Here is a 25,655-nt window from a genome sequence, read left to right as displayed (position 1 = left end):
GTTAGGATAACCACTCCCCTCGCCCACACCCTCCCCTCAGAGGTGGATTAGGCTGTGCCTAGGTGGGAAAGGCCTCAGAACCAAAGGGAGTCAGAGACAAGAGTGTTCCCAGCTCCTAAGCTTAGACTCCACCTCCCTGTCCTCCAACAGGAGACCACCAAGTACTCCCCAGATTGTGACACTAAACATTTTGACAATTCACTTAGTCCCAGAGGAGAACCAGCCCTGATATGTGAAAGGGCCTCTTTTGAGGCCAAACTAAGATCAACTTACAGGTAAATGTACAAGAAGAGATTTTCATATCAGGTTTTCTGTGTAAACCATTTTAAGCTCTTGGGAACAATTTTATACAAAGAATGGGAAAAATGCCACAAGTGAAATTTCCTGACAGCTTTGTTTTCAAAGGGTTTCGAGTTTTTGAGAAAGGATGCACAGACCACAAGTGAATCTTCTAAACTGTATTTAACTGAAAAACATTTGGAACTGACAATATCTTCCCAGAGACAAGGCCCTGAACACAGAACCTGTCTCTACCATGAAAGTTTTACATAAACTGTACAGAACAAAATCAATAACAAATCATCTTTGGCACTAAAACAGGTTCCTTAGCTGTTCATGCAATATCCAAACTGCACATCACATGACATTTGATTCCTGGTTAACAGTTGAATTTTACATTTAAATTTTCTTAAAAAGTTGGATGGAAGTCCTAGCTAAATGTTTGTGGTATCAATATGCTAATCATATCACAATACTTAATGACTGAGGTAGAGACTTCTGTAGGAGATTTGCTAAAGAAAACATAATTGAGAGAACAGTTAAATTTTTTTCAATGCTGGAAGCACAAAGCCAACTGTCTGTCTGGTTCAACAAGTCAACCTAAAAGGCAGCACTTACTTTTTATCTCTGTATTGATTTTGCACTGCAGTGGAACTCCTAGATTTTAGAATACTGAGGATTTCTTCTTTAATGTGGAATGTGCATGAACCAAATCCACGTAATAGTGTTATTATAAACAGCAAAGCAACAGGATTACATTAGGGATAACAGTAAAGGAAAATCTTAAAAGTCTCCATGATGTGAGGCTAGAAAGAGAAGTATGTATGTAATTCAACCTAAGGATCCTAACATTTGATGGTAACTGAATTATTACAGATTTATGACATGTGAGTTGAAATTTTATTTCCCAACTGCACTGTATAGCTAAAGGGGTTTTATTGCCAAAGGGTGGTAAGATTCTTCAGGAGATTACATGATTTTATACATAAAATTAATCTAATACCTGGAACCTTCCAATCAACATGACCAGCAGCTGTGTATCTTTGACTTCAGGTATCTTCTTCATAGCTGGGAAAGACCTTTGATTTATAAATAAAAAAGGTATTTATTAAAGTCAACTCAAGTATAACATACTTGTCTTTTACCAAATGCTGGCTGGCCAAAAATTTATCATCATGCAGAGGTGTTATTTTTAGAAGTGGAACGCCTCTTAAATGAGAAAGCAAGCCCAGAGCATGGACATCTAAATGCTGAACGGGTAAATCATATGACTAATAGGAAGAATATTTTAAAGTCTGTTCTTGGTATAAACTGCTTGAATCAAGTGTTTCAAACCATCACTGAGGCCCACAACAAAGGGCACAACAGCATGCCTTACCACCATCACACAGCTAACTATTGTTCTGAAGCTCCAAGCTCAGTCAAGTGACCAACAGTGAGAAGGCTTTTTGTTTTTCATGGTGCCAGGGGCTGAACCCAGGACCTGGTGCGTGCTAAGTGAGTGCTCTACCTCTTGAGCTACGCCCCAGTCCTGATAGTTGATTCTTCAAACACCTTTTACCACAGGTTACTACTTGCTAACACTCAGAGGCAAGGGATTCCTTAACTTGGAAACTCAAACTGCCTGATTTCACACTGTGAAGAAATTACAGGTAAGTTTACTAATACTGATTTTTTTCCCCTTTAAAGATATAGGTAGCCCTCTAAAAGACAGAGAGATGCAAAAAACCTGAACTGTGAGTGCCATTTTAGATGGCAAATTCATTGTTATCAAGAACAAATAAGTCTATAAATATTGGTCAAGGAAAATTACCAGAAAAACTGACTTCAACTGAAATAATACACTTGTGGTTTTAAATGAACAAATATGGAAACAGGCAAAACAAAGTCATAAGCAAAGACAAAGCCACAACATGAACATTAATATTCCTTCAGGGGAAAATGTTATCTAATTCTCCCTTCAAATTTGAACTTTTACAAATCTCTTCTGAATAAAAGATTTTAACAAAACGTCAGGTGTGGACACACAACATCTGAATAAATGTACCAGTACATTAAGGAACATAAACATGTTATTGTTCCTATTGATTCTAGCACGTGAAGGACTGAGTACTCAACTTCCACTGAGAGGAGAAATATGACATAGCATGTCCTATGTGGCAATGTAAAACAATACAATTTTGATAGAAAAAAACAAAACTATTGGCAGACTTTTGATACAAATACCTGTACATTCCAGAACAATATTTTCACAGATTCAATGTACAATCAATTAATGTATTAATAAACTAGACAAAAGGTCACTCTTAACGTAGGTAAATAACATATAATAAGGGGAAAACAGTTTTAGCAAACTTATATTCAAAAGAAAGAAATGTGCTAAGGAGGCAGTGAGTAGGGAAATTCTTGTCATAATTAAAACTTTAGCAGCTCGGGAGGCTGAGGCAGGAGGATCTTGAGTTCAAAGCTAACCTCAGCAACTCAGTGAAGCCCTAAGCAATTCATCAAGGCCCTGTCTCTAAACAAAATACACAAAAGGGCTGGGGATGTGGCTCAGTGGTTAAGCACCCCTAGGTTCAATCCCTGGTACTAAAAAACAAAACAAAAAAATCCTAAAACTTTAGCAAGAGAATAAAAATAGATTTTAAAGTGTATGCACACGAAGTGACTTAGAATATCTTTCTGTATAACTTAAGAAGTTGAAGAATTAGCTAAAAACAAAAGATAACATTCTCAGTAGCACAGGCCAAAATGAAACACCAGGGGCTGTTATACAAACTATGTGGCTGCTTCTGGCGCCAGATGCCTCTGCCTGGTTCTTCCTAGCATTTCTGCTCGACTCCTACCCTCTCTGCCACTCAAATTCCCAACCTTTCTGCTGGCAAAGCCACTCTCTTTTCCTCTGACTCTGAATAAATGGCAATGAGTGTATGTGAACTTTCTGTCAATTAAGAAATCTGGGGCTGGGAAAATAGCTCAGTTGGTAGAGTACTTGCCTTGCAAGCACAAGGCCCTGGGTTAGATCCCCAGCACTGCAAAAAAAAAAAGGAAAGAAAGAAATCTGCTGGAAGCTCCAGCAACACAAAAATTGGTAGTTCTGTATCTCAATGAGGCTTAGGTAATGAAAATCCTGCCTTTTTTCTAACAATTACATGAATTTCCTTAATAACTGTTTGGTTGGAGGGAAACTGACAATGTCCATTAATTATTCATGATATACATGTATGTCATTTTCTAAAATTTCCCCTTCAGTCTCACCTGAGTTTATTTTCTGCTTAAAATTTTGAGAGATCCTGAGGAGCTTCTCCAAGCTAAAATTTAAAGATTAGAAAATATATATATACATATATAAGTCAATGAATGGCTAGAAGATAAGGTTAAATTTTCTAAGTTTTTTTGGGCAGGGCAGGGGCAGGAAGAAGGAATGCAAATGAAGAACCAACAAAGAAAAACAACTGCACCAAAGGTGCTATCTATTCTCATATTCTTCTAAATAGTTGGGAAATGGAATTTTAAAATGCAGACACAAAGCATAATACCTTTGGAATTTCAAAGTCAGAGATGGCTTTGTTAAAAGAGCAAGACACCCAAGTGAGATGCTCCCTGGTGGAGCAAAGACCCCCGACCTGTTTACCAAGCTTGTGCTCAGAGGCTCTCCACTAATTCAAACCTGAGAATGGGACAGAACAAAGCTCTCTGACAAAATTTAAAGATGGAGGCTGGGGACATAGCTCAGTTGGTAGAGTGCTTGCCTCTCAAGCACAAAGCCCTGGGTTCAATCTCCAGCACCACAAAAAAAAAAAAAAAAAAAAAAATTAAAGATGGTACTAGGAGTGGTGGTAAGCATCTGTAATCCCAGCTATTAGGGAGGCTGAGGCAGGGGGATGGCAAGTTCAAGACCAGCATGGGCAACTCAGGGAGACTCTATTTAAAAAATAAAATGAACAGGATTAGGGATGTAGCTCAGTGGTAAAAAACTTACCTAGCATGTGTGAGGCCCTGGATTCAATACCCAGTTTGAAAAAAAAAAAAAAAAAAAAAAAAGGGCTGGGGGATAGCTCAGTTGGTAGAGTGCTTGCCTGTCAAGCACGAGGCCCTGGGTTCGATCCCCAGCACCGCAAAAAAAAAAAAAAAAAAGATGGCAATAACCACTGCTAATAAACACTGGTTTTATAAACAATAACGCTTGTCATTAACAAATGCATATACCAACAGGGAATAAATACTGAATACCTCTTCTGGTCTATTTACAGACGAAATCCCAAGTGAGATCAATGGCCATTTAGGCAGATACCTACATTGGCAGCAGTCAGTCATAAATTCCATTATAAAAAAAATTCTAAAAATCTGAATTTAGGCCTTCTGCCATCTGCAGTACAGGAAGTTTTGAATGTTCTTAGTCTAGAAGTGAATTTTTATATTTCCAATGGTAACAAATATGGGAAATATCCATTATTGGCTTAAGAAACCAGAGAGAGATGGGCAGGTTTCTCGATAGAGGCTTAAGGCTAATCAAAAGGGTTCACAATTGAACATTCTATTAGGCCTCATTTCCCAGGTGCAACTGAGCTCTCTGAGACAAGTGGCTTAGCATCAACTCTAGTGAGATGCTTCATACTGCTACTGGACGGGAGACACCACTGCATATCAGACTTCTGAAAGAATTTATGTATACACCATCAAAGCACATACTGGCAATGCTCGGTATTTGAAGAAATCCTGCAGTGAATCATTTAAGTCCTTTGGAAACATATTTTCAAAGAATGGCTACAGCTCTGGTCATAAAAGTAAGATTCCCAGATTTCTCAGGTAGAAGAGACAAGATCTCAATCTCTTTATAATGCAGTCTTTCTAAGACAGAAAACTGGTATCTCCTCCTCAGTCTCCTTAAAATGTTCCCTGCAACATGAGAGGCACTTGTATTGAGCGTAGCATCTACTAAAACTCTAAATCCAGGGTAGATTTTGCTAAACAAATAACACTAGCCTAATAGGCATTACTTACAAGGATTTTTTTCCTTTAATATAAAAAAGTGTAACTACAGCAGTTCAATGTACAAATACAAAAAAGTTCTCATACTAAAAAAAAAAAAAAGGAAAAAGAAAAAAAATGTACCATAATACTGTACATACAAAAACTGTTCAACAAGAATGATTTAAATATATCTGTTCTTCTCTGGATCTGGAAGACACAAATGTAAAGTTCTGCAACTGTATTATTGCTAAGAACATGTGCCCTGGAACACTGTGTTTTCCTTTCCCCACTTATCCCAGCCCCACCTTCAGAGTCCCCTGAGTTTGGATCATGAGCCAACAGCATCCCTGAAGATAACCAGAGCCAAATGTTTACTCAATGGAAGTCATTATTCAGTGAGCCGTTGCTTACCATAAACTATGAAAAGCCCAAGTTTTAAGCCCAGCAAAGATTAAATCCAGACGGAGGTCTTCCCATCCCCTGATTTGCTACTAGCACTGCTTTTGTTGGACCCAGCTTTGGACCCCACTTTGGCCTTTTTTTCACGAGGACCATGGGGGTTATTTTGGTGATTGTAGGCCTGGATTGCTAGATCCAAGCGTTCCTGAGCCATTCTGATCTCCCGCTGCAGAGTCTCCAGGTCAGCTGGGAGGTGCTCCTCATGGCTGCCATACTGCTGCTCCTGGGCGATGTTGGCTTTGTTTTGCTTATAGGCGATCTTAGCATTGGACAATTCGGTGTACTGGATTTGATCTGGTTTGACAGCAATGTTATAGCCAGGGGGAGCAGATGGTGTATTCCAAGTGAAAGGATAATTATAAGCACCCGGATCTTCAAGTTCCCTCCTTTTACTGTTTAGTGAGTCTCGAATGGTTCCAAACCCTAAATGAAGCATCTCCCAAATGTTAAGCAATAGGCAGAGGCCTGTAACACCATACATTATCAGAAGGAAGATGGTCTTTTCAGTGGGTCTAGAAATAAAGCAGTCTATTTTATGAGGGCAAGGAAGTCTGCTGCACACATAAAATGGATGGACTTGGAAGCCATATAGGAAGTATTGCCCTATTAGAAAACCCACCTCAAACACGGTCCTTGCCAGCAACTGCAGTACATAGATTTTCATGAGCCCATCCTCCCGAATCCGACGCCGGCCATCATGCTTGGGTTTCGGTTGGCTCTGCTCCTTATTTTCTTTTTCACTTTCTAATTCCATTTCTGGATACATCATGGGATCCTCTTCATGGTCCTCTTCTGTTTCTTCCAGAGCCCGGTGCTGTTTCCAACGCATCGCATAGGGTTTGCTCCGAGCTGCCTTCTTGTCCGCCTCACCATGCTCCATTTTGGCAATCTTATGAATGGCGTAGCCCAGGTACATCACAGAGGGAGTTGCCACCAGAATGATCTGGAACACCCAGAATCGCACATGGGAGAGTGGTGCAAAGGCATCATAGCAGACATTCTCACAGCCTGGCTGTTCTGTGTTGCACACGAATTTGCTTTGCTCATCATAGTAGATGGACTCTCCTCCTACAGCTGTTAGAACAATCCGAAACACAATCAATACAGTGAGCCAGATCTTCCCTACAAATGTGGAATGGTTGTGGATCTCCTCTAGCAGGCGAGTCAGGAAGCTCCAACTCATGGTGATCAACTTGCTTTGCCCTGATAAAGTGGAAAATATCGTGGAAGAAACCAACAAATATTAAAGTCTTTTTATTCTCCCTTTTGGTGCTGGGGATTTAACCCAGGGTTATGCACATACTAAGCTCATTCTATCACTCTACCACTGCATTACATTCCAAACCCTAACAGCTATTAAAATATTTAAAATGTAAATTTTAATTCATGATATTTCCAGAAACCACTTCTGTAAATACATGAAATCTAACTGCAAGGCTAATACTAGAACAAATGTTACAGTAAATAACATTACATCCAAACAACAGGCAAATCCATTTAAATTAACATCTCACTCTTATAACCCTTAGATAGAACAATTCATTCACCTCAATCCAAAAGGATTTGTTTGGACTTACAGGGTCCTAGGAAGTCTGGTTTACTTTCATGTCTTCCCCTGTTTATGAAGTAAAATTGTGGGGCTGGGGTACAGTTAAGCGGTGGAACACTTGCCTTGCATGCAAAAAGTTCTGGGTTTGATCCACAACACAAATGACAATAATAATAATACAAAAAGCCCACATATAATAACATCATCATCATCATTATCATCATTATAGATCTCATTTACTGAGATGTCTTTCTCAGATGCAGTACACTTTTTTTTTTTTTTTTTTGGTACTGGGGATTGAACTTAGGGGCACTTGGCCCCTAAGCCACATTCCCAGTCCTATTTTGTATTTTATTTAGAGACAGGGTCTCACTGAGTTGCTTAGTGCCTTGCTGTTGCTGAGGTTAGCTTTGAACTTGCAATTCTCCGGCCTCAGCCTCCAGAGCCACTGGGATTACAGGCGAGTGCCACTGCACGCAGCTGGTACACTGGGTTTTTGACATGTACTATTATTTAATGAGACCTTCAGAACTTTTTGAGATACAGATAATAAAATACAAAGAAATGAGAGATGGAGATAAAGGGGGAAACATGATAGGGAGTGATATTGGCCAAATTATATTGTTATAGTATGTGCATGTACAAATATGTAATATGTCCCATCGTTATGTACAAATATAATTCACCAATAAAAAGTATGAAAAAAATTAAAAAATAAAGATGAAAGAAAAAGAAAAGAATACAGCCAGATGCAGTGGTGCATATCTGTAATCCCAGCAGCTCAGGACAACTCGTGAGTTCAAAGCCAGTCTCAGAAACTTAGCAAGGCGCTAAGTAATTCAGCAAGACCCTGTCTCTACATAAAATACAAAAAAGGGCTGGGGATGTGGCACAGTGGTCATGTGCCCCTGGGTTCAATCCTTGTACCAAAAATAATAACAATAATAATAATAATAATAATAATAATAATAATGGGCTGGAGATGTAGCTCAGTGGTACAGCACCCCTGGGTTCAATCCCTAGCACGAAAAAAGGAAAAGAATGCATAGGTGTAGCTATTCCAATCCAGTCACAGAGAGAATATCCCTGAGAACATAAAGGAGACCTTTGGGCTGGACTTCATTGTTAACAGATAGCTTATAGGAAGCTTAAATTTTGCACCAGCTGACAAAGTGTTGAAAGGAATTAAGGAGATGGTACAGCTGCAAACAACTGGCAATGATCATGGACTAAAACAACAGAAAGGAACTAGGAAGACACTCCCTAACTGGACTGAACAGCAGAGCAGATTCTGAGAACACCACAATGAATGCTCTTACAACAAATATTATAACCCCTTTATTATATCTGTATTTTGTTTATGGAAGATAGAAAAAAATGTTTGCTGCTGGGCATGGTGCATGCACACCTGTAATCCCAGTCACTTAAGAGGCTGAGGCAGGAGGATCACAATTTTGAGGTCAGCATCAACAAGTTAGCAAGACTCTGTCTCAAAACAAAACAAAACAAAACAAAAAGGGGGGGCGCTCAGTGGTAGTATCCCAGGTACAAAAAAAAGGCTTGCTAAAGTGAATTGTGAGGATATGAAATCCAATCAATGGATAAATCAATCAATTTAAAACACATTTTAAAGGACAGTTTTATTCTAAGATTCTTTCTCTTTTTAGTGCCTGGGATTAAACCCAGGGAAGCTTAACAACTGAGCCACAACCCCTGCCCTTTTTTGTATTTTATTTAGAGACAGGGTCTCAGCGAGTTGCTTAGGGCCTCACTAAGTTCCTGAGGCTGGCGGTGAATTTGTGGTCCTCCTGTCTCAGCCTCCAGAGACGCTGGGATTATAGGCACGCCCAGCTCTAAAATTCTTAATATATGTCAAGAATCCAGGTTAAGCCAGGTGCAGTGGCATCTGTCTGTAATCCCAGTGATATGGGAGGCTAAGGCAGGACAATTACGAGTTCAAAGCCAGACTCAGCAACTTAGTAAGGCACTAAGCAATTTAGTAAAACTGTCTCAAAATAAAAAATAAAAAGGGGTTAGGGATGTGACTCAGTGGTTAAATACCCCTGGGTTCAATCCCCAGTACCAAGGGGGGTGGAAAAATCCAAGTTAAAAACATTTACGTGTTGTATAACCCATTAGAAGATAAAAAAACAAAAACAAACAAAAAAAAAGTGGAATACATGTAATAAGTCCCTAACAACTCCTGACACAAAGTAGATTTAACTTTTAAACTTTCTCTCCCTGATCTTTCAGTTTACTTCTGCAGATTATAGGTAATTTGTCAGCACCACCAACAAAGTTTAAATGCACTTTACCTGTTATCCAGAACTTCTGTTACCCAAAATTTTCTTTGAGAAATGATGTTTTGCTTGCAACTTTCCCCAATTCCCTCTGAAAGGGAAAAAGAAAAGAGTAGGTCATAAACTTCCTCCCACAGAAAACAGTGAATCACTGAAACACCATTTTCCAAGAAGCAACAAAGTTTTCTACGTACTACAGGAATCACTCAGAATAAGATAGGAACAGGCCTGACTGTCAATATGGCTACTTTATCCCCAAACAACACATGTGGTAGGAGAAACCATGTAATAGTGACCCAAAGATTCTTGAAACACTGCAGTCTAAGAAAATCTGAGAGGAAGATAAGTCATTTGTGAAAAAACAAAGCCAGCGAACTCTGGCACCTATAGCAAAAAGTCAAAGAACCCCAGCAAATTGAAACTGGGTCGCTAAAGGCCTTGCAAAAGTCTTCACCCATGTGTGCCCTAATCCTGGAGCAGCCAAGTAGGAGCAAGCTGTTCTGCTACAACACCCAACAGCTGGATCAGTCCCTGGGACACTGGTCTCCACAAGAGGTGATTTACAGATTCAACTGCTCAAAGTCAGAGAAAGAAAACACCTGCATTGTACAGTGATTAAAAAACAAACTCCAAGATGAATTACTTCTCATTATCAAGTTCTGCCAATTCTTAACAGCTATGGTCAAATCATCCATAAGGCATCAACTCTGTTCACTACTGTGGCTTAATTTAACAGATTAAAAACAACCCTTGAGTGTCATATATAGGAATAGAAGTTGCTTTTTTCTTATTCGTTTTTATGTTTTTTGTTCTGCCTTTTTTCCCCCCTCTTTTTTCTGGCTGGGAATCAAACCCAGGGGCTTCACACAAGCCAGCAAGTGCTCTACCACTGAGCCACATCCCCAGCCAAGTTATTCTTTTTTAAAATACAGGAAACAAACAAACAAACAACAACAACAAAAAAAACCCACCAAAAAAATCCTAGAACAATTTCCAACACATCAATAAAAAAGAAAAAGTGAAGGCATCTACATAGAATGCATAGTCAAGATTTACATATAAAGAATTTGCTAGCACCAAAAGTTCAAGGTCAGTCCAGGCAACTTAGGGAGACCTGACTCTTAAGTAAAAATGGCTGGGGATGTAGCTCAGTGGTAAAGCACTCCTGAATTCAATATAATATAAATTAATAAATAATTTTAAAAAATACAATCCAACATACAATGATCTTAGCATGGAACTCAAGTATAGCTCCCATCTCTAGCCCTGATCTTCAACTAAGCCTACTTATTCTCTTAATACATAAGTTATAGAACCACAAAACAAGAATGATGTGTAATCTTTAAATGATGATGTAAACCAGGTTTATAACATAGAACACCGTAATGATTCACATCCACAAACTCCCTGCAAGTTCAATTTTCCCCCAAATACCATGCATAAAGTAATTTTCTCCCTAAAGCCTGAAATCTAATTTCTTAGCAATAAACCCAAGAAAATACAATAGTAAAAAACTCATCCTTTATACCTGCAACCACACAGACAAATTGTGTGTGTGTATGTGTGTGTGTGTGTGTGTGTGTGTGTGTGTGTGTGTGTGTGTGTGTTAGGGATTAAACCCTGGGCCTTATGTATGCTAGGCAAGCAAGCACTCTACCACTAAGCCACATCTCCAGGCCAATGAGGACCTTTTCCAATAAATATTGCTATGAAAAATTTTCTTAGTAGTTTAGCATCTCATACAATAACCCAACTTTTGTTGAGATGAATTGGTACAAAAATTTTAAAGGTTATATAAATTTTAAAGCAGACATTTTAATATACCTAGAGGTACTTCTCTTGTACTGGTTAAACAGGAAGCTTAGAAAAATACCAAGAACCTTTGGAGCCTGGTTTTTCATGGGCTTTCCTAAGAGTTACAGCATTCGATATGCACACCTGAAATGTCTGTGAAGTAGGTATTCCCACAGTTTATGTTTTTTGTTTTGGTTTTTTTTTTGCAGTACTGGGGATCGAACTCAGGACCTTGTGCTTGCAAGGCAAGCACTCTAACAACTGAGCTATCTCCCCAGCCCTCCACAGTTTATGTTGTTGGCCACAAAATGTCCCAGGGAAGAGGGTAATCTTATATTAATTCCTCTAATATATGGGATATAAAAGGATAATTTTTTAAAGGGTAATTTCATTTTATTTTTCTTAGAATAATTCTGGGGGGGGGAGCAATAACATTAAAAGAAACCAATATTAACTGCAATCACAGGGCTGGAGCTGTAGCTCAGTGGCAGAGCGCTTGCCTAGCATGTCTGAGGCATTGGGTTCAACCCTCAGCACCACCTAAAAATAAACAAATAAAATAAAGGCATGCTGTCCATCTATAACTACACACAAAAAAATTTTTTTTGAAAGATAAGAAGCCAAGGCAGGCACAGTGGCACATGCCTATGGTCCCAGCTGAGGCTGAAGCAGGAGGATCGAAAGTTCAAAGCCAGGGGCTGGGGAGATAGCTCAGTTGGTAGAGTGCTTGTCTTGCAAGCACAAGGCCCTGGGTTTGATCTCCAGCACTGCAAAAGTTCAAAGCCAGGCTTTGAACAATGCCCTTGTAGTCCAGTGAGACGCTGTCTCTAAATAAAAAGCAATGCCCTTGTAGTCCAGTGAGACGCTGTCTCTAAATAAAATACAAAATAGGGCTGGGGATGTGATTCAGTGGTTCAGTGCCTGAAATCAATCCGTGGTATCCCCTGCCCCCACAAAAACCCCTAAGAGATAAGGAAGTAAGATCCTGAAAGTTTATCTAGTTTGCCTAGATCATTCAATTATTTGAAGTCTGACTATATTGTCATGAAATTTGGGGAGAAAGAAGTCTCCTAAAATAATATAGAAAACAAAAAGCGGAGTTACAAACAACTGTTACAATACTAGCTCTTATAATTGCCCATGTTCCTACCTTTATTGAAATCTTTACTTCTTTATATAGCTTCACATTATTGTTTAGTGTCATTTCATTTCACCTTCCAAAACTCCCTTGAGCATTTCAAGCAGGACAGACCCAGAACTAACAAACTCCTTCAACTTGTATATCTGGGAATGCCTTAATTTCTCCTCACCTTTACTTATTTATTTATTTTGGTGGTGTGGTGTGGGTGTTCAACTGGGGAATGAACCCAGGGGCTCTTTACTACTGAGCTTCACCCCCAGCCCTTTTTATTTTTTATTTTGAGACAGGGTCTTGCTAAATTGATGAGACTGGTTTTGAACTTGTGCTCCTCTTGACTCAGCCTCCCGAATTGCTGGGATTACAGGCATGCACCACCATGGTTGGCCAGGGTTCTTTTCAGATCAATGGGCTACTGCAGGTTTTGCCACAGGCTACTTTAAGAATACCCGCACATGCAGCCAGCCACAATGGCTAAAGATGAGTAGCTACTAGCATGCTAAGAGTTTAAATTCATGAAAATTAACTCCCAAACCTTCCCTGAAAGACAAAAGCTTTCAACAGACAGAAAGTCTTAGGATATGAAACAGTGGCAGAGCACTTGCCTAGCATGCACCAAGGCTTGATTCTCAGTAACACGTGTTCACCTGTCCACACAGGCGCGCACACACGCAGGAAGTCACCAGAGTTCCAAAACAGTTACATCAGACAGGTTCTGCAAGAGCAACTGTTGGATTCCTGGTGCTTCCGATTCTGCCATATTTTCAGAACCTCTTGTCAAGTTTTAATGTTCACTAAAGTATAAAAATCAGGAAATAAAAGAGTTTAAAATAGGGCTGGAGATGTAGCTCAGTGGTAGAGCACTTGTCTAGTGTGTATGAAGTCCTGAGTTCAATCCCCAGCACCATCCCCTGCTCAGGTTTAAAATAAGTAGCAGTGTTCTAAATGTTTTGTAAGTATAACAACCAAATGTGAGTGGATGAGAGCCAAATTTAAATCTCATAATTAAAAAATTAAAAACCCTGGCTGGGGGGTAGCTCAGTGACAGAGTGCTTGCCTACCAGTACATGTGAGGCACTGGGTTTGATCCTCAGCACCACATATAAATAAATGAATGAATAAACAAACAAACAAACAAATAAATAAAATAAAGGTATTGTGCCCATCTACAACTAAAAAAAAAAAAAAAAAAAAAAAACAAAAAACCCAAACTCCAGGATAGGCAGCCACATTTTAAAATCCTAATTTATTTTCTAAACAAAAACAAAATCCAGGATGAACTCAAATGAACTTTCTATTACAGTGTTTCTTAACTTTAAATTTTATAAAACTGAGAGCAAGTCTAGAATAAAAGACAATTTTAATTCTGGAATGTGATTCAGGTGCTGTAGGAATAAATTCTTCCTTTCCATATTTTCATTTGTGAAATGGAGAACATCAAATTAGATGATTTCAAAAAAAAAAAAAAAAAAATTAGATGATTTCGCTGGGCACAGTGGTGCATGCCTTGTAATTCCAGCACCTCGGGAGGCCAAGGCAGGAGGATCACAAGTTCAAAGTCAGCCTCAGCAAAAGTAAGGCACTAAGCAACCCAGTGAGACCCTGTTTTCAAATAAAATACAAAATAGGGTTGGGGATGTGGCTCAGTGATCAAGTGCCCCTGAATCTGGTACCACTACCACCGAAAAAAAAAAAAAAAAAAGAAAAAAAAAAATTCAAAGGTCCCTTGTGTTAAAATTTGATGAAATTATTTTCAGCACAATAAAATTCATAAAACTGAAATATTATGTGGAATTCTGCTCTTTAGGGGCAGGAAGAAAGCAAAATAAAGGTATTAAATTAAAAAATAATAAGACGTCAAACTTTCTTCTTTTTTTTGGGTACCAGAGATTGAACCCAGGGGCGCTCATTCCTGGTGTGAGCCACATTCCTTGCCTTTTTTGTTTTTGAGACAAGGTCTTGCTAAGTTGCTCAGGGTCTCACTAAATTGCTGAGGCTGGCTTTGAATTTGCAATCTTCCTGTCTCAGCCTCCCGAGCTACTGATTATAAGGCATGTTCCACTGCACCCAGCAAGATGTCAAATTTTCCAAAAAGTCATATTCTAAACAGTCATCCCAAAAATCTGTAATGGAACTAAACTAAAAATTTCAATATGGACTCACCATGATTCCAAAGTTAAGTAATAACTGGGTATCTCAGATCATGAGCTGAGCAATCCATTAAGAATCACACTAGTGACTCACATCCCTGAATGAGTCTGCTTTATATGCAGAAATGAAATCAATTAAAGGTTTACAATGAAGTTTTGTTTAACTGGAACATTTTAAGTACAAGTTAATTCCACATGAGTGATAATAGATGTTTAATAACTAGCTGGTGACAATTTCTATGCAAAAGCATTATGGCAGCTAACCAGCAAACAGTAATCTATGTATTATAAACATGAAAACAACTTGTTTTCAAAAGCACTTCTGGCTATGGAGGATATCTGGGAAACACAAAATATAATTTAGTGAATCAAATTATAAAACCTCCTAGAATAGTTTAAAATCTTGGCTATATCAACCAACAAGGAAATAAAACACCATTGTGGGATGAAGTGCCAATCTGCCCTGGCAAAGAGCCATTCTACTTGAATTTAAGAACATTCAGGAACTAGCTGGATAAGTATGGGGAACCTGGAATAATGTATTCATTCACAATGTCTCAAAAGTGGAACTGTCTTCATGTGAAAAGGACAGTATTGGTGCACATGTCCAAAACAGCCTAAGCTTAAGTCTAACCAAGTGATGTGAATAATGCTCAGTCTAGGAAACTAGACATGTCTAAGAGAAGAACAAATGTATATTTCTAATATGACTAGGTTTACAAAACAGAAGTCCTAAAAAACAAACAACAACAACAACAAAAACACACCATCATATAGCAAAGTTGAGTGCAACCTAGTCCAACCTTTCTGGAAGGTATCTTGACAATATTGATTATCAATAATGTTAAGCAAGGCATGGAGGACACTTCTGTAATCCTAGAGGTTGAGGCAGGAAGATGGCAAACTCAAGACCAGCTTATGCAACTTAGTGAGACCCTGTCCCAAATAAAAAATAAAAAGGGCTTGGGGGCTGAAGCTGTGGCTCAGTGGTAGAGCACTTGCCTAGCATGTGTGAGGCACTGGGTTCAATTCTCAGCACCACATGTAAATAAATGAATAAAATAAAGGTCTATCAACATCTTAAAAATATGTAATTAAAAAAAAAGCAGGGGGCTGGGAATGTGGCTCAGGGATAGAGTGCCTTGGGTTCAATCCCCTCTACCCAGAGTGAGGCAGGGGAACTTAAAATGTATATACTCTGCCAGGCGCAGTGGTGCACACCTGCAATCCCAGCAGCTCCGGAGGCTCAGGTAGGAGGATTGCAAGTTCAAAGTCAGTCTCAGCAACTTGGTGAGGTCCTAAGCAATTTAGTGAGATCCTGTCTCTAAAATACAAAAAAGAGCTGGGGATGTGGCTCAGTAGCTGAGCACCCCTAGATTCAATCCTTGGTACCAAAAATAAAAACAAAACAAAACAAAACAAAAAAACACATTCTTTAATCAGGAATGTCACATCTAGTAATTTAACCTAAATAAACACAGTATATTTATTTTAAGATTTATGGCATAACATCTATAATGAAATAATCATTAAACATTTTTTAGAACATAGGACATAAAATTCAAATGTGTACGACTACAGACAGAAAGTAGATTAGTGGTTGCCTGAAACTGGGCAGAATGAAGAATGGGAAGTGACTGCTAATGGGTATGAAGTTTCTTTTTGGAGGAACCAAAATAGTCTAAAATTTATTATGGTACTGACTATATAACTTTGTGAACATATTTAAAAACACTGAATTGTGCTATTTGTTTTTTGTACTGGGGATTGAAACCAGGGTGCTTTACCACTAAACTACATCCCCAGTTTTTTAAAATTTATTTAGAAACAGGTTCTCATTATGTTGCAGTTGATCTCAACAAGGTTGCTGAGGTTTTGGATTGTGAAATTTAAATCACTGAGACACATGGAGTCTGAATTATATATCAATAAAGTTAATTTATTTTAAAAATGTTAATGTCTCCATAACAGGTAAAGCAATACAAATAATTATCTGAAAAGGGCTGTTTATTAGTTCCAGCTGAGGGGGTTTATCAGCTTGACATTATCTTTCAAAAGAATCCTTTAATTCACAAGGCCCTGGGTTCAATCCCCAGCACCACCAAAAGAAAAAAAAAAAAAAAAGAATTCTTTAAACTGGAAGCATTGTAGCACACCTGTAATCTCAGGGGCTCAGGAGGCTGAGGCAGGAGGATCAAGCCCAAGGTCCTGCCACTTAATGAGACCCTATATCAAAATAAAATAAAAATTAAAGAAAGTGCTAAGACTATATCGTTCAGTGGAAGAGTACTTGCTAACCTGTGCAAAGCCCTGGGATCAAACCTTAGTACTTAAAAACAAAACAAAACAAGAACAAGAACTCTTCAACCTGATTTCTAGGTGCAATCTGATTTGTTGATGCTTTCAATTGAATAAAACAGAAAGATGCACAAATATGAGTACTGCTCAATGAATTTTTAAAAACTGAACATACCCCTGTAACCAGCAAGGAAATAAAGAACATTAGCAGCTACTCACAGCCACCGTATGTCCCTTACTATCCAAGGCAAACCACCAACCTGACTTCTAACAACATAGATTAGTTTAATCCACAGCCAGTCTCGACACTGACATTATGGATAATTAGGATGCTTTGTAGCACCCCTGGCCTCTTCCACTTGTGAAAACCAAAAATATCTCCAGAAATTGCCAAATGCCTCTTAGAAGGAAAGACTATCTTCCATGTGAACTTTATATAAAAGGAATCACAAACAGACTCTCTTGTGTTGATAACATAAAGAACATTTAGCTCTGTTCATTCTCTTTGCTTTATTATATTGCCACTGTGTAAACGTATCAAGTTATTAATTCTGTTGATGGGCAGTTTGGGGTTAGTACAAATAATACTGCTATGAACACTGTACACATGTCTTCTGGTGAACATATGCATGCATTTCTATTGAATGTCTAGAAGTAGAATTGCAATCATAGGTATAAGTGTGTCAGCTTTAGATCAGTCACTTTCCAAAAGGGTTATATCAACTTAGACTCCTACCTGCTGTTTCTTTCAATCTCTCTAGGCCCTCCCTCACTCTCCCTCTTTTGACAACTAATCTAATGTCTGAATAGAAATACATCAACATTAACAGCAGTCTATGGATTATCTACCTTCTTTGTCTTTATGCTTTTTAGTATTTTCTACAATAAACATGCAATAATGAAATCGGCAAAGCTTTTACTTCATAACAAAAGTCCTTTGAGAAATTTTAAAAGTAGGTTAAGGTACAAATTTCATAATATTTGCATACATTCATAAAGATTTAATTAAGTAATAAATCACAGAAGAGTATAGATATAATACCCAAGCCTTGCTAGAGATCACATCTTGGTATTTATATTAGGCCAACTTCATCACAGAATCTCTGGTGCAATTACTAAACCCCTGAAGGTATAGAGATCCAACACAAAAGTTATATAAAATTCCACTCTGGAGTAAAAGATAGTACGGCGAGTCCAGAGGGTAATTTTTAATTTGGAAGTATATGTGAAAGATGATAGTAATCTGACATAATCTAATAGCAGCTTAGTATCACAATGCTGCTCTAATTACTTTACGTACCCAATATAAAATGTGCAGAACCAACAAAGAAAATTAACAAATGCAACATTCCCTGGGAATGCACAGCTTTTACCATTATTCCCTGCTCATTATCATCTGGCATGGAAGGAGTTAGCCTTATTTTGAGAAATTGCTTATTAAAACAGCCATCAAAGCTGGATGCAGTGGCACACGCCTGTTATCCCAGGGACTAAGGAGGCTGAGAGGAGGATTCCAAGTTCAAGGCCAGCCTTGGCAATTTACTGAGGCCATAAGCAACTTAGCAAGATCCTGTATCAAAATAAAAAACAAAAAGGGCTGGGGATGTGGCTCAGTGGTTAAGTGCTTCTGGGTTCAATCCTCAGTACCAAAACAACCCCCATCCCCTGGGGGAAAAAACACATACAAAACAGTCATCAAAAACTTTCCAGGGGCTGGGGTTGTGGCTCAGTGGTAGAGCGCCTGCCTAGCACATGTGAGGCACTGGGTTTGATCCTCAGCACCACACAAAAATAAATAAAGGTACTGTGTCCATCTAAAACTAAAAATGCATTTAAAAAAAAAAAAAAAAAAAAAAAAAAAAAACTTTCCAGTCTCCATTACAAGTGAGTTCTAAAAAATGTTTACTTGACTTGAATATGTTACAAAATAATTTTTCCTATCCTAATCACTCTGTTTCCTGTCTTCTCCTTGGTATCAATGAATTATTCTGTTGGGATATAACACTTATCCATGTGATTCAGTACAAACTCAACAGACCTAGAGCAATACTAAATATTGATAGCCCAAAAGGGCTTCTTTTTTAATCCAAAATAATCTGTTACCTAAGGTTTTGAAGATAGCTAAATTAAAATCCAAGACCACATGCACAATTCAATTTCTTAAAAATTGAGACCCCCAATCCTAATAATGTTTCTCAACACAAAAGCAAGCAGATCAGGTAGTATAGCTAAATGGTAGGGTACTTGTGTGGCACACATAAGGGCCTGGGTTTGATTTCTAGCAGAAGGAAGCAAGCAAGATGGTTAGCTAGCTTTCTCTTCTGTGAATGTGGAAAATACACACCTGCTTGAACTGCTCAACCTATAATAAATACAAAGTTTTCACTCTAAATAACATCACCTAGAACTGAACTGGAATGTGGGGCTAAAGCAAGCTATTCAAATTAGACACATCAATAATAAATACCCTTTCAGATCTCACTAAAGCATTTTCAATACAAATCTAGATAGACAGTCAATCATGTCTTTTAATTTTTTATTTATTTTATTTTTTTGGTAGAATCCAAAGGTTGAACCCAGGGGCACTTAACCACTGAGCCACACATCCTCAGTCCCATATATATATATATATATATATATATATATATATATATATATATATATATATATATTTCTTTTTTGTTTTGTTTTTGTTTTTGTTTTTTGAGACACAGTCTCATTAAGTTGCTCAGGGCCTATTAGTTGTTGAGGCTGACCTTGATCTTGTGATTCTCCTGCCTCAGCCTCCAGAACCACTGGGATTACAGACATGCTTCACCACACCATGTTCAATCAGGTCTTTTAAAAACATCCTATCAGTGGGGCACAGTGGCACATGCCTGTGATCCCAGTGGCTCAGGAGGCTGAGACAGGAGGATCCTGAGTTCAAAGCCAGTCTCAGCAAAAAGCGAAGCGCTAAGCAACTCAGTGAGACCCTGTCTCTAAACAAAATACAAAATAGGACTAGGGTGTAGCTCAGTGGTAGAGAATTTACCTAGCACATGTGAAGCCTTAGGTTCAATTCTCAGCACCACAAAAACAAAACCAAAGAAGAACAAAAACTTTACCAGAAGTACTTCAGGGAAAAAAAAAAAAAGAAGCACTTCAGTATACCCAGCAACTACAAATAAAATATTAGTAGGCACTGAAATATTTTTTTTTTTTTTTTGGTACAGGGCATTGAACCCAGGGAGCTCAACCACTAAGCCACATCCCCAGTCCTGTTTTATATTTTTATTTAGAGACAGGGTCTCACTAAATTACTGGGGTTGGCTTAGAACCTACAATCCTCCTGCCTCAGCCTCTCAACCTGCTGGAATTGCAGGTGTGTGCCAGTGAAATAACTACTGAATACATGAACTGGATGCTTAGGGACACTCGGTTACCAGACACATTACTCTTGACTTTACAGAATATGACGACAGTCAAAATGGTGAAATAGACATTATACGAATAATTTAAATTTTTTGGCAAGGGATATACTGGGATTGAGCTCTACCACTGAGCTACATCCCAGCCTTTTTTATTTTTTCTTTTGAGACAGGATCTAAGTTGCCCAAGCTGGCCTCAAACTTACCATCCTCTTGCCTCAGCCTCCTGAGTAGCTGGGATTACAGGTGTGAAGCACTGTGCCTGGCAATTAAATTTAAATTGTGATAAATTCTACAAAAAATAAGTAAAGGTTACTAGAAGAGTTTTCTTTTAGGGATCGCTAAACTATTCTAGGAAGAGGAAAAAGGTTTTGCAGCAGAAGTGATATTTAGGAGGTTCTGAAGAATAAGGAGCTGTCTCCCAGGCAGAGGAATTAACTACAGTGTGTGCAAAGGCCCTTGGGTAAGTTTTGAACTTTTGAGGAGCAGGAATTAAAAAGAAAAAAAAAAAAAAAAAAAAAAAAATCAGTATGGCTAGATCACACAGAGTAAGAAAAAATATAAAAATAAATGATGCTGGAAAAATAGGCAAGGTCAAACTACACCTCATTAAATAAAGATTCAAGATTTAAAGGAAAAAGCAATATAAATCTTCTGATAAACTGACTGATTAGATTTACCTTAAAACAACAATTCTAGCTGGGAACAGTGGCACATGCCTATAAACCCAGTGAAGTAGGATTGCATATTCAAGGTCAGCCTAGGCAACTCAGTGAGACCTGTCTCAAAAAGAGCAGGGTGGGGGGGATGCAGCTCACTGGAAGAGCATCCCTGGGTTCAACTCCAGTACCAAAAAAACAGAAATTAAAAATAAAAAGGAAGTTGCTCAGTGGTTGAGTGTTCTGAAAAAGAAAAAAATATATATGAAGAAATGCAAAGGAATACTAAATCGAGTTGGTGATTACCTCCAGGAAGGAGGTCTATAATGGGTTATGGGAGAGAAGACCCTGTCAGGTAGAAAAACAGGACTTCAACTGTAATGATAACATCTTTCTTGAATAAGGTGGACACACAAGTATTTATTCATCATAGTATTATTCATTACTTTTTCTGCCTCAACTATCTGATATTACTTAAAAAAAAAAAAAGTGAGGGGCTGGAGTTATGGCTCAGTGGTAGAGTGCTTGCTTAGCATGTGTGAGGCTCTGAATTCAATACTCAGCACCACACATAACTACATAAAAGAGCCATGACAACTAAAAAAAAAAAAAAAAAAAAAAAAAAAAAAAAAAGCAATGGGAGTAGTGGCACACACCTGTAACTCCAGAGGCTGAGGCAGAAGGATCATAAATTTAAGGCCAGCCTCAGCAACTTAGCAAGACCCTGTCTCAAAATGAAAAATAAAAAGGGTTGCTCAGTGGTAAAGCACAGCTGGGTTCAACCCCCAGCATAAAAAAAAAAAGAGAGAGGGAGGGAGAGAAAGAGAAAGAGAGAAAGAAAGAGAGAAAGAGAGAGAGAGAGAATATGCAAATGTGAATGAAAAAGGAGCCAGTCTGGGTACTGCATGCCTGTAATCCCAGAGATGGGAGGCTGAGACACTAGGATCCTGGAATTTTTTTTTTTTTAAATCCCGGCTACCCGTTCAGGGTCTCCACTGAGATATTCGGAAGTAATGTGAGTTTTCCAAACTGAACTCTATCTTGGCTCTAAACCTAAACCTTCAGTGTATCATGTTTCATTTCTACAATTTACCAGGGTCAGACTCTTATCCTCACCTCCAGTCTCCCTGGCCTAATTGAAGTCACCCTTCCTAACCATAATGATCATTTCTAAATGGTTTGCCTCATTCAATTTTTTCTTGGGGGGAGATCAATACTGGAGATTTAACACATGGGCTCTCTTCCATTGAGCTGGAATTTGGACCCTCACTGTGATTACTGGTGAGCACCAACACACCAGGTGTAAGTTTTCTAAATGAAGAGCATGCAATATTTTCAAAACCAGAAAAAGTCAATAGAACTGAGAATTGCCCCCCAAAAAGAATAAATTGGGCTGGGCACAGTGTCACATGCCTAGCTGAGGCAGGAGAATCATAAATTCAAGTCTAGCCACAGTGATTTTAGCAAGACCCTGCCACAAAATAAAAAATAAATAAGGCTGGGGATATAGGTCAGTGGTAGCATCCTCCTGGGTTCAAATCACAGTATCATAAAAAGAAAAAGGAAATGAGAACTTCAAATAAAGCAACTTTTTTTTTTTTTTTTAAACACATCACTGTGCACTGAATTAGGCAAGAAACAAACACTATGTATTTATTAAGAGAATGATGCTCTGGATTTTAAATACATATTTTATATTCTAAGATCCTAACTACTGATTTGATGTGTGAGCCTGGAAATGGGAGACAAGGGGATAATGATAATCAAAGACAGAACCTTGCATTCCTTCCCTTTGGTCAATTTATACAAATATAAAATTAACAAAGGATAACAGCACTTATTATTGTGCTGGAGACATGTTAACTTATAAAACCCTTTGTATTAAAGGCTAAAATCAATTCTATCTCCATGAACTGAAAAAAGAATCATGGAGGTGACCTAAACAAGTAGAAAACCAATTCTCAAATTACACATCCTAAAGTTAAAAGTGCTGATTTTTTGAAAGGATGTTTGAAATGCTTTGGGAAAATGCACAACAGTTTAAGACAAGTAGTAAATAAGATCAAGCCACTACAAATCAGGACACATATTACCAAACTTCCATATAATTTCTATATATTCTCTTTACAAAGTGCTTTGCATAGAACACTCTGAGCACAAAGAATTGGTGAAAATTAAGACACAGATTTGTTTACCAGAGCTTTTTACCTTTTGCACGGAGGAGTTAGTTCGTTGTTCCTTTCATTCTGCCACCACACAGCACTTAAGAAATTCAAAGCAAGTGCAATATAAATTCCCGCTCCCAAAAAGAAATCGGCACTTAACCACACAATTCACGATATTTTTAGTCAGGAACTCTGAAATTAGGTGTTTTTGTTTTTGCGTTCTTATTTTGAATAACATCTACATTCTCTTTAGAGGAAAAGGATTTGACTCCAAAATTACATTATGAAGCCTTTTATTCTACAGGTAATGTACTCGAGATGTGATTTCTGCTTATCAGAGAATTAAAACCACTTTCATTAACAGTTTTTGGTTTTTAAAGCGCTTTCACATATATTCACATGAACGTGTTACACAACATGAACAATACTTTCAGCCTAATAGGCATACAGGACAACTTTCCCAGAACTTATTCTAACTTGTTAATTTCACCTAGTCGTGATGCTAACAAAATGAAGCATGACCACAATGAAATCAGTACCACTGCCAGTTCTCAATGAACAAAAGCGCCTTCACATTTCTCAAAGGTAAAGCAATCCCCATCAAACACCCTCCCCACGAAAGAGGGGGATAAAACAAATTCTAACCCACACAGACACGTAAATCTTTTCGACTCAAATCTCCAGGCGCAGCCACCAACCCACAATCACAGCGTTAGCGCCTTGTCTCAATTCTGAATCTGGAGACTCAAGGGGAAAAAAAAAAAAAAAAACAACGAAAAGCAGTGCAAGCAGTGCTCCAAAGTTTCATCAACTGGGGGAAAAGTCCTTTTAAGTAAAGAAAACGCGTCCATCAAGAGGCGAGTAGCCCAGTCCTCCCGCCAGCCCCTCTCCCGCTTCCAGCCCTCGAACTAACCCTCCTCTAAACCCTCCGAGGGCGGCGGAGTCCGGGCGGGGAGATGTTAGACTAGGAGCCAGACGAACCGGCACGCCGCAGCCGCGATGGCAGGGGCCGCGGTCCGGCAGACAAAGAGCAGCCCGCGAAGCGCCGGGCGGCGGGGGGCGGCCCCGGCGCCGCCCTGCGCCCCTAACCGCCCGGAGGAGTTGGGAGCACCGCCCGGGCGCCGCGCAAGTGCGCGCCAACGCCGCCCCGGCTCCGAGCCGGCCCCCGAGCCGTTTCCCTCCCAATTTGGGAACCTCGCGCCTGGGGACAAAGAGGGAGGGCGCGCCCGGGGCAGCGGCGGGACGCGGGCGGCGACGTCCCTCCAGCCTCGGCGGGAACCCCTCGGCGACGCCCCTCTCCCGCCCCCCGCTGCCGGCCGCGCTCCTCCCGGGGTCCCCGCTCTCCTCGGCTCCTCTCCGAGCTCCCCACGAGTTCTCCCGCCTCCCCCCGGGCCCCGCCCCGGCCCGCTTCCCCTCAGCCGGCCCTGCGGCTGCCCCTCACCCGGCGGCGGGTTCCCCCGGAGCCGCCTCCTCCGCCGGGCCTCGGCCCGTCCCGCCGGCCGCCGCCTCATGTGCCCCGCGTCGCCATCGCCTTCGCCGCCACCCTCGCCTCTCCTCCTCCGCTGTCGCCGCCGCCTTCGCCTCAGTCTCCAGCCGAGGCTGAAGCCGCTCCCGCCGCCGCCGCCTCCCGCTCCCGCCGCCGGGACCCGCGGGGAAGCGCCTGCGCACTACGCGCCGCGGTGGGGGCGGGGGCGTCCCGCAGCGGCCTGGGAGCGGGGGGCGCGCGGCACGTGGCACTGGGGTCGCAGAGGGCGCCCCAGAGCTCACGGGGTGCGGCGCGAGCTCCAACTTTCCGCTCTCGGGTCCGCGCACGCTCCGGGGCAGTCCGGGACGCACCGGGGGCGCGGCGCGGGTAGGACCCACCCGGGTGGAGTCTAGACTTGTCGTGGGCGCTCACTTCTTTCCCCGACAGTTCAGTCTTCTAGCTGGATTATCCGGACTGGGGTCCCCAACCGGCAGGGCCACCAGTGTGAGAGGGCCACCAACGGCGCCGTGAAGACGCCTCACCTGGGTATCCCGGGTTGGTTCTAGGAGCTCCAGAGTCGGTGTGCGCCCTGCCAGGGCCTTGGTCCAGCGTACCTTGGGATGCTGATGGCCGTTCCAAGTTCTGCACTACAGTTACTGGAGGGTCCTACAGGCCCTCAGTCGGTCAGCCATCCTTGCTGCTTTGAATCGTGGCTTTTGGAGGCGTTCTAGATACTTTTGAGGTCCTGGACTTCTTGGATTAGCAAGACCCTAATAGGCCATTTCCTCTTAACTCCTTACATCCCAGCAGGGATCCCATTCGAAGTACTTTTAAAAATTTTGCATGCATAGGAATTCTCCAGTATTTAAGCTGCCTATTAAGAAACCGAGAATTCCCCAAATGCTTTAAGTAGAGTGAGACTATGTGACAAAGGAAGGACTAAATAGGTGGGGGATGACTTTATACAGCGCAGTGTCTCACAATTCCTGTGCTGTGGACTTAGTTCATTTGAGCA

The 25,655-nt window shown here is 40.1% G+C and overlaps 1 protein-coding gene across 6 annotated transcripts; it reads right to left on the bottom strand.

The window, feature by feature from the left end:
* Window positions 1-443: 443 nt before the first annotated feature.
* On the bottom strand, window positions 444-25,519 carry GJC1 (gap junction protein gamma 1). 6 transcript variants are annotated; one of them, XR_013762784.1, is made up of 5 exons: window positions 25,183-25,519; window positions 9,577-9,652; window positions 5,665-6,915; window positions 3,538-3,590; window positions 444-1,358 (listed from the first exon to the last, which is right to left on the bottom strand). XR_013762784.1 is itself a non-coding variant. In XM_079133335.1 (4 exons), the coding sequence occupies exon 3, from the start codon at window positions 6,893-6,895 to the stop codon at window positions 5,705-5,707; it is 1,191 nt and encodes a 396-aa protein (XP_078989461.1). In that variant the 5' UTR covers window positions 6,896-6,915; window positions 9,577-9,652; window positions 25,183-25,519; the 3' UTR covers window positions 444-3,590; window positions 5,665-5,704. The 6 variants fall into 6 exon arrangements, 5 of the variants coding, with proteins under 5 accessions (XP_078989461.1, XP_078989465.1, XP_078989462.1 ...); XM_079133335.1 differs by having other exon boundaries at window positions 444-3,590; XM_079133339.1 differs by lacking the exon at window positions 3,538-3,590.
* Window positions 25,520-25,655: the final 136 nt, after the last annotated feature.

This window comes from Sciurus vulgaris, assembly GCF_902686455.1.
Source record: "Sciurus vulgaris genome assembly, chromosome: 3".
Taxonomy (NCBI): Eukaryota; Metazoa; Chordata; class Mammalia; order Rodentia; family Sciuridae; genus Sciurus; species Sciurus vulgaris.
Note: the sequence above shows the minus strand (reverse complement) of the source record. Positions and strands in the feature narration are given on the sequence as shown.